We start from the raw sequence: 14967 nt of genomic DNA, 5'->3' as shown, positions 1-14967 counted from the left end.
AAGCTGTGAGGGAGCACAGCCAGGACAGCTGACCCAGACTGGCCAAAGGGCTATTTCATACCATATGACATCATGCCCAGTATATAAATTGGGGGGGAGTTGGCTGGGAGGGGGAGGACTGCTGCTCGGGGACGTGCTGGGCATCGGTCAGTGGGTGGTGAGCAATTGCATTGTGCATCACTTGTTTTGCATATTCTATTATTATTATTATTATTATTTCCTCTTCCTCTGCTGTCCTATTAAACTGTCGTTATCGCAACCCACAAGATTTCTCACTTTTACTCTTCTGATCCTCTCCCCCATCCCACTGTGGGGAGGGGAAGGTGAGTGAGCGGCTGTGTGGTGTTTAGTTGCCAACCGGGGTTAAACCACAACAACTTGGCAGTGCTAGGTTAACGGTTGGACTTGATGATCTTAATGGTCTTTTCCAACCTAAACGATTCTATGATTCTAAGTAAGAGGTAAGCAGCACATGAGGAAAGAGCAGCACAGGTGTGTTCAAAACTTTCCCAAACTCTAAACTTGATAGCAAATTGGAAAATATAAAAAACTAGCACTTTTACTGGAAAAAACTGAGCTAGGACCTTTTGGAAAGGCACAGCAATAATTGCAGATACACCTGCAGTGCGTTTAACACACATTGGCAATAAAAGTTCTGGACTGAGAGAAGGTGAAAGCTGAAACTCTCCCATTTTTATCATCTGGAATGAAAATAGATTTCCTTTCACGTTGCAGAGCAACAGTACGAATGGTGCTACCCACACCCTAGCAGTCAGAACTGCATTGCCAGCATGCAATCACTGTTTGGAAAACAAGTAGCTTTGGGAAAGAAAGGATATGAAGATTTTTCCACAATGTTTGGGAATGTTTGGCATGCAGAAAAACCCAGCTGGCTGCCTTCTGGCCTGCCTGGGAGCCAGTGCACAGAACTGCAGATTCTGCTGATATCCTCCAAATGTGTTAATTTTGCTGCTGCTTTGAGTGTTTTTCATCATCGTTGTCCAAAGCAAGAGATAGACAGGAGGGGCCTTTTCCTGCTCCCTTTGAAGCCAGTGGCAGGTTTCCGTTCAACAGTGAAGTGCCAGGATCTGTACTGACCGAATAATTTTGTGTTTCTGCAGCTGACTGCATTTCCTTAAAAGCACTTGATCTGAGTCATGGTTCCCAGACAGAATCCCATGGCTCCATAAGGACAGATTTTGGCCTTGGAGCTGGTACTGGTGCAGATGATGCTCCTTCACTTAGTGTCATTCTCCATAGAGAACCTTGGGTGTCCTATTGGTGGCAATGCCCTCCCTGTTGTCTGTGGGACTATGCCTTCCCCCAAAGCCACATCTTGCCTCTTCTTGGTCTTCTCTTTTTGACTCACGCTCACACTGGGGCGCCAACACTTGGCTGTATTAGCACTTTGTCAGCCAGGACAGCTGACCCAAACTGGCCAAAGGGCTATTCCATACCATATGACATCATGCTCAGTATATAAGCTGGGGGAAGAAGAAGGAAGGGGGGGACGTTCGGAGTGATGGCGTTTGTCTTCCCAAGTAACCATTATGCGTGATGGAGCCCTGCTTTCCTGAAGATGGCTGAACACCTGCCTGCCAATGGGAAGTAGTGAATGAAGTCCTTGCTTTGCTTTGCTTGCGTGCGCAGCTTTTGCTTTACCTATTAAACTGTCTTTATCTCAACCCATGAGTTTTCTCACTTTTACTCTTCCGATTCTCTCCCCCATCCCACCAGGAGGGAGTGAGCGAGCGGCTGTGTGGTGCTTAGTTGCTGGCTGGTGTTAAACCACGATACCTCCCCACTTGTGGCAGGACTGATCAAGGAAAAAGTTGCAAAGGTGAGTAAAGAAGAATGCTTTTAGAACATCTACCAGCTTTTGGGGGCAGTCTGTTTTCAAAGTAACAGTCTGGACCTGGTTCCTGTCTCGCTGCCATGGGCGAGTAAGATGGAAGCAATGGAAAGTGGTAGCACTCCATTTTTAGGCTCAAAATAATTAAGAGGAATATGGCACTGAAATTAAAAATAATATCTGATATCTGCCTCCAGGAGATGCATGCTTTCCTACCAGGAAGGCCAAATTTGAACAGGCACAAAGAAACATTTACATAACAAGAAGCAGCATACTGTATATGAGATCTGTAGACCAGAGCTGAAGTGGCAGCAATTTTTCTGGTGATAGCACTCCTCAAGCAAATAAACCGCAGGGCTTTGAGAGCACATCAGAGATGCACATTAATGCTTAAGGCATTCAGATGAGAGCAGAAATAAGTCTGTTGGAGCTATTCCATATCTGAACAAGAGGCAAAGTAGTCAAGTTTGCAAGATGCTTGCGTGCACAGAGCTAACAAACACAATCAGGAAGCAGGACGCCCTGTATTATGTGTTTACACAATACATGTCATACATATTGCTTTACACCATGATGTGATAAATCATTCATTTGTATCCGCAGTCTGACATACTTTAAAACAATCAGCAAAGGACAGCATTGCAAACCAGCTTGTCACTGCTGATTCTCTAAGCTTTCAGTGACTACTCTTTTGGTCCATATTTTTACTGTTTGTCCTTTTAAAAAACATGTGACAATGTAGCAAGTATCAAAGCAGGAAGAAAGGAACATGGCCAAAGCAGTAGTTTAACTGTGTCCGTCCTTTCTCAAAGAACTGGTGTTAGACATCTGCAGCCTGGATGATAAAGCACTGCACCTTTCCCCTTCCTCCCTTAACATCATGCAACTTGCAGTGTTACCTAATGGTCTTGCACACTTCTGCACGCTGCAGTCCCAGACCATCCCTCTGATTGCTTATACCTAATAAAATATACATAGATTCTCTTTCTTCCCTTTCCCATAGTTTAAAAATGGCAAATGGCAACTCAATTTTATTTTGCTTTTTATCCAAAATTTCACACAACTTTACAGACAATTGTTAAACCTCATAACCCTCAAACAAAAAATGTATCTGTGCACTTTGTCAAGAAGGAAACAGAAGAACAGAGAGATTAAATGACCTATTAACAAGCATACCATAAAATTAGTGGCAGCATCGGGAATGAAACAAAAATAAAAACTCCTATCTCACCATTTCTTGTATCAGCCACTGTACTATAGAGTCTTCATCACTGTCCTTGTAATGTAATGCATAGCAGTGTATGACAACTTCCACCGATGCTCTGCCATTAGCAACTTCATTACTTAATATTTTCTTTTTCTGCAAATGGGATAATGTTGCAATAAAATTTTTCAGTGTAGATTATTCCCTGCCTGTAACAATTATCTCTAAAATCTGGATGTGATTCTTCAGTGTTTTATGCCTTGAAAACAGTATATCTTCAACAATTTGTACTCCACAAGCAAGAATAATTTTTTTTTATAGGATATTGAGATAACCAGAAAAGATGGCCCTCTTCTTAAAGGAAGTCTAGCAAGGGCTTTAATTTTCTTAAATTATTGCCATCCAAGTTGAACACTAGGGGTCATATTTAGATAACCACTGGCATACTGCAGAGCACATCAGGGAGAAAAAATAACCACACACTCTCACCAACAACCCATCACGTTTAACAATTCACAGAGGAACAGCAGTGATTTTCATAGTATATAGCACAAATGTTGGTTTGCTTTGAAGTGCTGGGTGGACTCCTGTATTTCTGTGCTTTCACTAGGAGATTGGAAACAAAATGGGAAGGCTCACAACATGCTTACAGCATCAGACCAGTTCTATCTTTTCCCCTAAAGAGGAATGTTCCTGCACAGATGTCTCAGAGTCTGTGCTCTGTCCCTCTTGTATTTTCAGTACCACACCAATTCCAGTTCAGGAAAAGTGGGGCACAACATTTTTGTTGTTGAGCCAAAGTGCTCTTGGGAAACCTAGAAAGTTAATTTAGGAGCCAGATTCAGAGGGCGCAACACCAGTTGTTTCATCAGTTTTACTAAGCTTTTGTATACTTACACATTTCTTGAAGTTAACTTTCACCACCTATAATCCCCACAGAAGAGAGCTGACTTCAGGCAAAGTACCTTGACATTACATAGATTCCTGGAAGCCCAAATAATGCCCTTGTGAGGAACAGATGTAGTATAACATTAATTTTTCATCATTTTACAGTAGTGGAAAGAGACTGCAGGAGATACATGCTTTTATGGAAGTGCAGCTCTACCAGTGTTGAGAGAGACGTTTTCACTTATGGCGAACAAGAAATGCTAGAAGTGGCCTGATGGACATCTTTGCACTCCCACTAACCCCAGCTGTGCAGTGGTTCCCCAGCAGCTGTGGAGAGCTCACATACTCATGCTGTTATGGATTGTCATAATTCTGGGTTGATATCAACTTGCAGCACTGTGCTACTGCAGGTCCATACAATGAAATGTAAATGTAGAAAATAAGCATTAGCTCATGCCTGATGCCTTTCTGTCCGCATGGCTTGCTTGTTTCCTACATTATAGTTTCCACTGCTTTGTCCAGTCACCTTTAAATGTCCTAAGTACTGGAGTTTCCACCATTTCCTTTAGGAGACTATTTCATGGTTTAAAATGTCTTGCTGTCAAGGAGGTTTTCCTGACATTCATCCTAAAATTTCCTTCTCTTAATTTCATCTCATTATTCCTAATTAAACTCCAATGTAAAGAATTCCTTCCCACAACTAGAGCCAGATTGTGGCCGTCTTTCATGTATATGCAAGCTGAAGAAGGAAAAGGGAACTTGAATTTACCCCTGCCCTGTGAGATGCAGAACCAGCATCAAACAACTCTCTAAAGAATCTTCTTTCAAATTAGAAATGATGAACATATGTAATATATACAGTTAGTTTGAACTCAGATGCTGTAGAAAATGTGAAACAGAACTGAAAATAAATAAGCAGTTCAAGACAAATAGAAGGTGTAGTGGATTTTTACTACTCTAAAGCTTTTTTAAAAACATTTACTGCTATTCCATACTAAAGATACAGTGTCACATCTATATCTTTGAATCTTTCTCTGAAAATGTACTGCCACACTTAAGTATCCTCACTGTTTTGTGGAGCTTCTTGTGAAACTCCTTGACCACTACAACAGCTCTTTCTTAAGTGGTTAACAATTTACTCCAAAGTCTTATACCTTATAACTTAGTAATAACAGGTTATCCCTCGAAACAGGGATTCGTGATCAGGCATGATAATAAGAGACCCTGGATTTGTAGATTTGACTAAAACTCATAAGCACTTTGGGCAACAATAACAGATTAAGTCCTTATTGTCCTGGTTAGATTCCGATTTACCTCTCTTGTGCTGACATTTAGTTCTCCTGTGGTTTCAAATTGAGTGTGCTGTTTTTCATTTCCCTTCTCAAAAACGGTTGCACAACATCGCTAATATGCAGCGGCTGCTTTGGTTACATCTCAGACACTGAGCCTCAACACTTAGTGGCATAACTGGTGAAATACTTCAACTCCTAAATATTCTGCATGAAAACAAAAAGCTCCGTCAATGCAGAAATTTAGCAGTATAGACATTTTTTGTTAAAATGCATAGCTGCATCACAAAATTTGCTCTTCAGAAACCCATGCTTTCCCCACATATATCAAGTTTATCTCTGGTTTGATTTCAGAAAAATCAGAACAGTATCAGCTGAGACCCAAAAGGACTAAACCAACTTTTAGCAGAGATAAAAACCTGCAGAAACAAAAAAGGAACTTCTAAAAATGCTCCAATTCAAATGAAAAGGACTATATTTAAAATATTCTTGCTTTTTAAGTTCTCTGGGAAAAGATCAGCTTGTCTTGAGAAATGACTTGGCTTTAGAAAGCAGTATACAAAGCACACCAAATACCAACTCTTGAGACTTAGGTCTGTAACCGGGATACCAAAAAATTATATTCCTTTCATGCTTTTTCCTGCTTGAGCAAAGAAAAGTACCACACAACTGAGAGCCCGAGCAAACATGGCTTTTCCTACTCTGTGTACAGCTGGATTTATGGGATCATTCCAAGTACTCAGGCATGCCAAGGACCATTGAGTAACTACTTCCCCCCACTCATCTCAGCAGGACAGATTTGATCTGGGGGTGGGTGGTAGCACGATGCTGACCCTGTCTTGAGGGTGGGTGAGAAGAGTACAGGTCCAGCTCATGGTCCTTGGGGATGGGCTGGGGCACTTTTGTGGATAGTGGGTGGAAAACATGCTCCCTGCTCTGCTGGTGTGTTGGAAAGGGTCTTGTCTGGAGAAAAGCAAAGAAGGCAGGGAAACGGAAAGAAGAAAATCTAATTTCTTTGAGACCCTACAGACAGTTTGGGTGCAAACCAGGTATAATCACTGCAATATTTTTTCATCCTTGGGTGCAATGCGACAAGGGAAGTGTGTAAAGGCTGAGGCTAGTAGCTGGAACAAGCCAGCCTCTCACGTGAGTCTTCACAAACTAACATACACAAAGCACTATTGTTAATATTTTCATGCTGGCATGTTGCATTCTATCAGTATGACCCATTTCAAATCATAAGGGGTGCCCTATTAATTCTATAAAATGTAATCCTGAAAAGGGGAAAGTTTTACAGACTGTCAGAAGTTATTATGTTTTGTTACTCTCCAGCTTTAGAACTAGACTTTTAACAGGAGAAATGTTTTTCTTTCCCATATCATATATAGATAATGATTTATAATGAGCAATTGTGTTTATTTTAGCATAATCTATTCCTAAAATCAGAAGGACTATGAGAAGGATAAATAGTAAGATACAGAATTTCTGTCCAATAGCCATACAGGACTATTTTTATCAAATATGTAGCTTTGGGACAAAAAATCCCACCTGATGGGGTGCTGTGGTTTAACCCCAGCCAGCAACTAAGCACCACACAGCCGCTCGCTCACTCCCCCCTGGTGGGATGGGGGAGAGAATCGGAAGAGTAAAAGTGAGAAAACTCATGGGTTGAGATAAAGACAGTGTAATAGGTAAAGCAAAAGCCACACGCGCAAGCAAAGCAAAGCAAGGACTTCATTCACTACTTCCCATCGGCAGGCAGGTGTTCAGCCATCTCCAGGAAAGCAGGGCTCCATCATGCATAACGGTTACTTGGGAAGACAAACGCCATCACTCTGAATGTCCCCCCTTCCTTCTTCTTCCCCCTCGTTTTACTGCTGAGCATGATGTCATATGGTATGGACAGTTGGGGTCAGCTGTCCCAGCTGTGTCCCCTCCCAACTTCTTGTGCAGCCCCAGCCTGCTCGGTGGTGGGGTGGTGTGAGAAGCAGAAAAGGCCTTGACTGTGTAAGCACTGCTCAGCAATAGCTAAAACACCCCTGTATTATCAACACTGTTTCCAGCACAAATCCAAAACATAGCCCCATACTAGCTACTGTGAAGAAAATTATCTCTATCCCAGCCAAAACCAGCACATGGGGCAACTTATCAGAGGCAGGTTAGAGGCTGGAAGAATTAGCACAGGAGTCTTATACAAATCACCTGTACTTAATACGTTTTTTGTATTCCAATAGTAATCACATAAGCATCATCTGCATGCTTAAATGTTGAATTTAGCATTTCAAATCACAAGCTGGACATCTTTTAAAAGCTGGTGAGAAGGACTTAGCTTGGGAACCACAGCTTATGCAAAACGCTCAAGCATGGGCATTTGCTGTGGATATGAAAACAGTGGCTCTTCTTTGGGTACTAGCTTCAGCAGCTGACTCTTCAAGTAACAGTTTCCCTGTTTGGGAGCAGCAGAGACCCCTATCAAGTAATTGACTGAACATCCTCACTTCTTTTCAATGAGGATTGGGCAATTCAGCACCTTGCAAGAACTGGGTAATGTTTAGGGAACTACAGTGTCATGTTTTGCTGTAATTTGCTGTAAAGCTGAGAAAACATTCCTTTAGTAAATCATAGTTGGAGAATTATTTACACATACTTAAATTCAAGTTTTTGATACTGTAAGCACGAGGACTATTTTCTGCAACCTACTTATCTGGGGTTTTATCCACAACATATTAATAAAATTTACTGATTTGTTACGGAGTACACCATAATGTACAACGCACAAAATGTAATTGTTTTGCTTTAGCAAAAAACGATATAAAAAGCAAAAACTGCAATATGAGAATATGACAGTGTCGTGGTTTAACCCCAGCTAGCAACTAAGCACCATGCAGCCACTCGCTCACTCCCCCACTGGTGGGATGGGGGAGAGAATCGGAAGGGCAAAAGGTGATACAAAAATTCATGGATGCTTCTCCTCACAGTCCAAATCCCCCAAGGGAGAAACGGAGTATTCAGAGAGTCCCTGAAATGAAACTCAATAGCAACGAAGTTACCATTAAGCAGGTATTCTTTATTGCAGCGCTGGGCAGCACTGGGGATTCTCCACCATAAGTGTGCCACCGATTTGGTAGACTTTCAGAGATTATATACTATAAAATCCTACATATTCACAGGATTTCCGAGAAATCATTTACATAAACATGAGATTTCCTGGAACTCATTAACATATGCAAATGTCCGATCTGCATGCGCAGTCGTCTCCCGTGGTGGTCTTCAGGTGGTCTTTGGGGGTCTTCAGATGAAGGCTCGTAGTCTTCTTCACTGTGTTCGCTGATTGACCTTTGCTTCTGCACAAACTCAGTCCTAGGATCACGTAAACGGTGTCCTTCGAGGCTGTCGTCATCCTATTGTGACTTCCTATCTTCCATGCATTTGTTCTCCCAAGGCCCAGTTGTCTGAGATGGGATTACCCCGGAGCCCCCTTATCTTACAACCATTCTAACTACTCCTAAATCACAAAGGCCTTTCTTTTGTTTCGTTAAGTGACTAAGATATTTAAATATCCTCCTTGCCCCTAGGCTTTTCAGGAGGCATTTTGATGCAGTGGCTTTATCTAGCTTGGCTTTAACCCTTTCACTGTCATGCCTGTTCTTTGTTATGTTGGCTCAAAGATATTAAAATATGATTTTTATTTGCTATTGCAGAGCAGCAAGCACACTGTCAACATCAAACAAATAGTTATGTTGACTACGTTTTGAAAAGCATAGCCTTAAGTGAACACTGTGCTGGTTTCAGCTGGGATAGAGTTAATTTTCTTCTTGGTAGCCAGTATGGGGCTGTGTTTTGGGTTTAGGATGAGAACAATGTTGATGATTCATACACTGATGTTTTGGTTCTTGCTAAGTAGTGCTAAGTAGCTGCTAAGTGGTGCTCACACTGGTCAAGGACTTTTCAGCTTCCCATGCTTTGCCTGGTGCACAAGATGGGAGGGGGCACAGCCAGGACAGCTGACCCAGACTGGCCAAGGGGCTATTCCATGCCACATGACGTCATGCTCAGTATATGAGCTGGGGGAGTTGGCCGGGGGAGGGGCAACAATCGCTGCTTGGGGACGTGCTGGGCATTGATCGGTGGGTGGTGAGCAATTATACTGTGTATCACTTGCTTTGTATTACTATTGTGCTTTTATTATTATTGTTATTATTACTATTACTACTGTTCTATTTTTATTTTACTTTAGTTATTAAACTGTTCTTATCTCAACCTAGGAGTTTTCCCCTTTGAAAGGGTTAAAGCCAAGCTAGATAAAGCCACTGCATCAAAATGCCTCCTGAAAAGCCTAGGGGCAAGGAGGATATTTAAATATCTTAGTCACTTAACGAAACAAAAGAAAGGCCTTTGTGATTTAGGGAGTAGTTAGAATGGTTGTAAGATAAGGGGGCTCCGGGATAATCCCATCTCAGACAACTGGGCCTTGGGAGAACAAATGCATGGAAGATAGGAAGTCACAATAGGATGACGACAGCCTCGAAGGACACCGTTTACGTGATCCTAGGACTGAGTTTGTGCAGAAGCAAAGGTCAATCAGCGAACACAGTGAAGAAGACTACGAGCCTTCATCTGAAGACCCCCAAAGACCACCTGAAGACCACCACGGGAGACGACTGCGCATGCAGATCGGACATTTGCATATGTTAATGAGTTCCAGGAAATCTCATGTTTATGTAAATGATTTCTCGGAAATCCTGTGAATATGTAGGATTTTATAGTATATAATCTCTGAAAGTCTACCAAATGGGTGGAGCACTTATGGTGGAGAATCCCCAGTGCTGCCCAGCGCTGCAATAAAGAATACCTGCTTAATGGTAACTTCGTTGCTATTGAGTTTCATTTCAGGGACTCTCTGAATACTCCGTTTCTCCCTTGGGGGATTTGGACTGTGAGGAGAAGCATCCATGAATTTTTGTATCAACAGAAAGGAATCAAGATATTAAAATAATTAATTTGAGTTATTGCTGTGAACTTCTGATTTTATGGCTACTGTAAAAGAAATGAGTTGTCAAAATGTGTTGAGTGGAGAGCTGTAAGTCTGGTGATATGAAATCAGGCAAATTCAAAGCACAGTTTCCAGACTGTGCTGTTCCTGTCATATGGCTCAGGCAGCGGTCATGCCATGTAGTGGGCACTGGTTTTAGAATACTTTTCCTGAAATCTACCCTCTCAGAACACCATATCACTTCTTGAAATAATACTTAGCTCTCCTAAAACTAATGGTGTAAGAGAGATGCTGCAAAGGCTGAACCCCAACATCCTCTGGTTTCTTTCTTTTATCATTTCCAGGTATCATGTTTAGCCTTCATCTGAACAAAACTATAGATGATAAGGTGAATATCCATTGATTTTTTCCCCTTTTCTTAAATGCACATCATACAAAATATAGTGTGGAATGTAAATCTGTTTTGGCTTGCAAGAAAGCCTATAAAGGTAGCAGGGATCCAAAATAAGGAATACAATGGGTCTGAAAACAAAGAAAGGCTGAGCAGGCAGGGAGGGGAATTCCCTACATTTCTATGGACTGTGTCAAGACACATAACAGCAAACTAGGAAGAAAGCTCAGGCCGGGGTTAAATATAGACCAGTTCACTCTAAGGGAGAGAGAGGGTGCAGGGTCTTTGGCAGTCCCAGGAGCTCTCTTAGCTAAAGGCGAGGATAACCAGGACTGTCCTCAGATTAAACAGCTGAAGATACCCTGGAAGCAAAACCCTGACCTGGCAACTGCAAGGAGTACCAAGGGGGTGGGTTCACAACTGGCTTCAGCTGGTCCAAGACTACACTGCCCTTGACAGCAATGGCCCTGTGCTTTCCGTCTTCTCCTTCCTTGCCACTTCCCTTGTGTCAGACCGTGGTTGTTGTTCAGATAAGGCATGATATCGCATTTAACTGCTTTGTCTTTTCTTTCCTTTTTGTAACAATGTCAAAATATAGCTGACTATTTCATCCCTGGGAGAATAAAGCAAGTGTATTCCCTTCCACTAAACACTGCATGGCCATGCTGCGGTTTCTAAGTGACCTAGCAAACAGAGACTATTCCTTTACTTTGGGACAGGTGAATCATTGTGCCGGGCAGGACTGTTACTCACAAGGTCTCTACACCTCAGCACCGCCTGTGGGACCCTTCCTGCCCTGAGGGGTGTGTTAGAGCCTCGTGACAGGCTGTAACCAACATCCTTCAGGTAAGTGGCAAAAGGCACGTGAAAACAGCCCAGCTGCCCTAAGCGATGCACCTCTGTCTTGGCTTTTCATTCCCTCCGCCACCGGTAGCTCATTCTTGCCCTTCCTGCTTTATTCTCTAATAGGATATGATCTATCTTGCAACTGCACAGTGCTTCAAATCTTGTCCTTTAGTGACATTGCGTTTTATAGAATCATAGAATCATAGAATGCTTTGGGATGGAAGGGACCTTTAAAGGTCATCTAGTCCAACCCCCCTGCAATGAGCAGGGAGGGACATCTTCAACTAGATCAGGTTGCTCAGAGCCCCATCCAACCTGACCTTGAATGTTTCCAGGGATGGGGCATCTACCACCTCTCTGGGCAACCTGTTCCAGTGTTTCACTACCCTCATTGTAAAAAATTTCTTCCTTATATCTAGTCTGAATCTACCCTCTTTTAGTTTAAAACCATTACCCCTTGTCCTATCGCTACAGGCCCTGCTAAAAAGTCTTGTGAAAAAGTCTTTATGAAGTTTGTGAAAATGATGAGACACACCAGAGACTAAGATGACTGTTTGCTTAGTGGATTATGGAAGCAAATTATTAGCACTAACACACAGAGGATCTTTGTGTGTTTGATCTCTCCATGTATCTGCTTTAGTGTCACCTGTTGGCAAAGAAGATGAAAAGGGAATCTATGTTACAGGCAGCCATGGGGTAATGAAAAGAAACGAAAAATGTCTTCATAGTCTGTGAATTGTTTTTTTTTATTAGTGCATTAAAGAAGTTTTAAGAGTGTGCTATTTGCTAGGCGCAATAAAAATGTTGAAAGTAACTGATAGGTAGTTCAAATCCAAATTTTACTTCTCCCAAAACCAATAAAATAAGGGTTTATAAACCTAAAGATTATTGAAATATCTTTCAGATGAATGTGTTATTGAAAGACAATTTTTGCTTTGGACTTTGTAAGAACTAATACATGATACCAAACCTGATTTATAAGAATGGCATATCTGATTAATCTAATTTTTCTGAACTGAATGAAGACTAACACTAATCAAACATGAGAAATAATGAAAAAAATATGGACTTGAAAAAATACCACTGAAATTCAAGAATCAAATACTCCTAGATCTGCCAGTGCAAAAAATGGTTAACTGAATTTGCTATGAAAATGTCTGACTGTCCCTTGCTAGGGAGCGGGGACCCTCATTTGCACAGATACATGGTGGCATTCCCATGACACCTGAGCATGTGCCACTTTCCACCCCTGGCCATGCATGCTAAAGGAGCGGTTTAGCCATTGTATGATATAGATGCAAGGAACTGGTGTGGCGTGGGCAGCTGTCAGTCAAAGACTATGACCGTTCATCCCCCACCCATCCTGCTCAGCATGGCGCAGAGCTCATCAGTGATTCTAGCCGCTGGGAAAAAAAAAATCCCCTTTTTTGAGTGTTTTTTTAATCCTGTGCTGAATCACATTCCTGAAAAATGCCATCCTGTGGAAAGAGATCCAAATGGGGCTACATCTGGCTGGTGACCAGTCACCAGCGGTGTTCCTCAGGACTCAATCCTAGGGCCAGTTCTGTTCAATATATTGATCAATGATCTGGATGCAGGAGTTGAATGCACCCTTAGCAAGTTTGCTGATGATACCAAACCGGGAGGTGCTGTTGACTCTCTCGAGGGACAAGAGGCCTTGCAGAGGGATCTGGATAGATTGGAGCATTGGGCAATCATCAGTGGCATGAAATTTAACAAGTCCAAATGCCGGATTCTGCACCTGGGACGGAGTAACGCTGGGCACAAGTATACATTGGGAGAGGAGTGGCTGGAGAGCAGCCCTGCAGAAAGGGATCTGGGGATGTTGGTTGGCAGCAGGCTCAATAGGAGTCAGCAGCGTGCCCTGGCAGCCAAGAGGGCAAACTGCATCCTGGGGTGCATCAAACACAGTATAACCAGCCGGTCAAAAGAGGTGATGGTCCCGCTGTATTCAGCGTTGGTGCGGCCTCACCTAGAGTACTGTGTGCAGTTCTGGGCCCCACCATTTAAGAAGGATGTGAAGGTCCTTGAATGCATCCAGAGGAGGGCAACAAAGCTGGTGAAAGGGCTGGAAGGCATGTCCTATGAGGAGCAGCTAAGGACTTTGGGCTTGTCTAGTTTGGAGAAAAGGAGGCTGAGGGGCAACCTCATTGCTCTCTACAGCTTCCTGAGGAGGGGAAGTGGAGAGGGAGGTGCTAATCTCTTCTCCCTGGGATCCAGTGACAGGGCGCATGGGAATGGCTCAAAGCTGCATCGGGGAGGTTCAGACTGGACATTAGGAAGCATTTCTTTACCAAGAGGGTGGTCAAACACTGGAACAGGCTTCCTAGAGGGTGGTCAATGCCCCAAGCCTGTCAGTGTTTAAGAGGCATTTGGACAGTGCCCTTAATAACATGCTGAATTGGTCAGGCAGTTGGACTAGATGGTCATTGTAGGTCCCTTCCAGCTGAACTATTCTCTTCTCTTCTCTTCTCTTCTCTTCTCTTCTCTTCTCTTCTCTTCTCTTCTCTTCTCTTCGAATAGCACAGAGCTTTTCAGTGAGCTCAGTCACTGTGAAAAATAGACATCCAGACTGGCTAAGCAGAGATGTGTCATAACCCTGAATATACATTCCTCTTGCACACAGAATCAAAACTCAGGCTGTTGGCTGGGAATGCACATGATTTAGGAGATGAAGCCTGTATAACAACCCTGAAGTTTTAGCACTTGAAGTTTTAGGAAATTAAGTTTAAACTTTCACTTATCTTAGACTTAAAGACAAAAATAATAAAAAAGAACAATTTCATAAGTGATCTAACAACTTTCTATTAAAAAGCAATTAAAAAAAAATCACCTGAGACTCAGAGAGCTTTCCTTGCCTGAGGCGAAGAGATCCCTTACTCCTCGATGTTGAGTGATCCCTTATTCCTCGACGCTGAGAGATTCTTTGCTGCAACAGATCCTTGGTAAGTGACTAATAACTTGTTAAACTTTGTAAGTTTCTCTAAGTCAATTTTCCTTTGTATGTTTCTTCCATGCAGTAATTAATAAGGTGAACCTTGCCATCAAACTTATTGAACTTTGGCAAACCCCTGTTAAATGTTGTTAAATTCCATCGAATTCATTGAACTCTGTCAAATTATTATTTTACCTCAATAAAACATATTGCTGCTTCTCTCTTTTGAGTGAGGTGCATTCCACTCATCCGCAACAGAAAGAAGGAAAGAATTTTATTGAATTGTATTGTGTATTGGGTTTGCGTGGCAAGGTTCTGGTAGCAGGGGGAGGCTGCAGGGGTGGCTTCTGTGAGAAGATGCCAGAAGCTGCCCCCATGTCTGACAGAGCCAGTTCCAAGTCCAGTCCAAGACAGACTCACTGCTGGCCAAAGCTGAGCCCATCAGCAATGGTGATAGCGCCTCTGTGATAACATATTTAAGAAGGGGTAGAAACTCCTGTGCAACAGCAGCCAGAAGAGAGAGGAGTGAGAATATGAGAGAGAAACAA

At 42.5% G+C, this 14967-nt stretch overlaps 1 protein-coding gene across 1 annotated transcript in view; it reads right to left on the bottom strand.

The window, feature by feature from the left end:
- Positions 1 to 3074: 3074 nt before the first annotated feature.
- LOC148054205 (uncharacterized) overlaps positions 3075 to 14967 on the bottom strand; it is a 40221-nt gene continuing 28328 nt past the window's right edge. The window contains 1 exon segment of the mRNA XM_087770655.1: positions 3075 to 3212. Coding sequence (XP_087626781.1) covers positions 3075 to 3212 — 138 coding nt within the window.

This window comes from Nipponia nippon, unplaced genomic scaffold (assembly GCF_047370975.1).
Source record: "Nipponia nippon isolate SJK-2023a ecotype South Korea unplaced genomic scaffold, ASM4737097v1 scaffold_33, whole genome shotgun sequence".
Taxonomy (NCBI): Eukaryota; Metazoa; Chordata; class Aves; order Pelecaniformes; family Threskiornithidae; genus Nipponia; species Nipponia nippon.
Note: the sequence above shows the minus strand (reverse complement) of the source record. Positions and strands in the feature narration are given on the sequence as shown.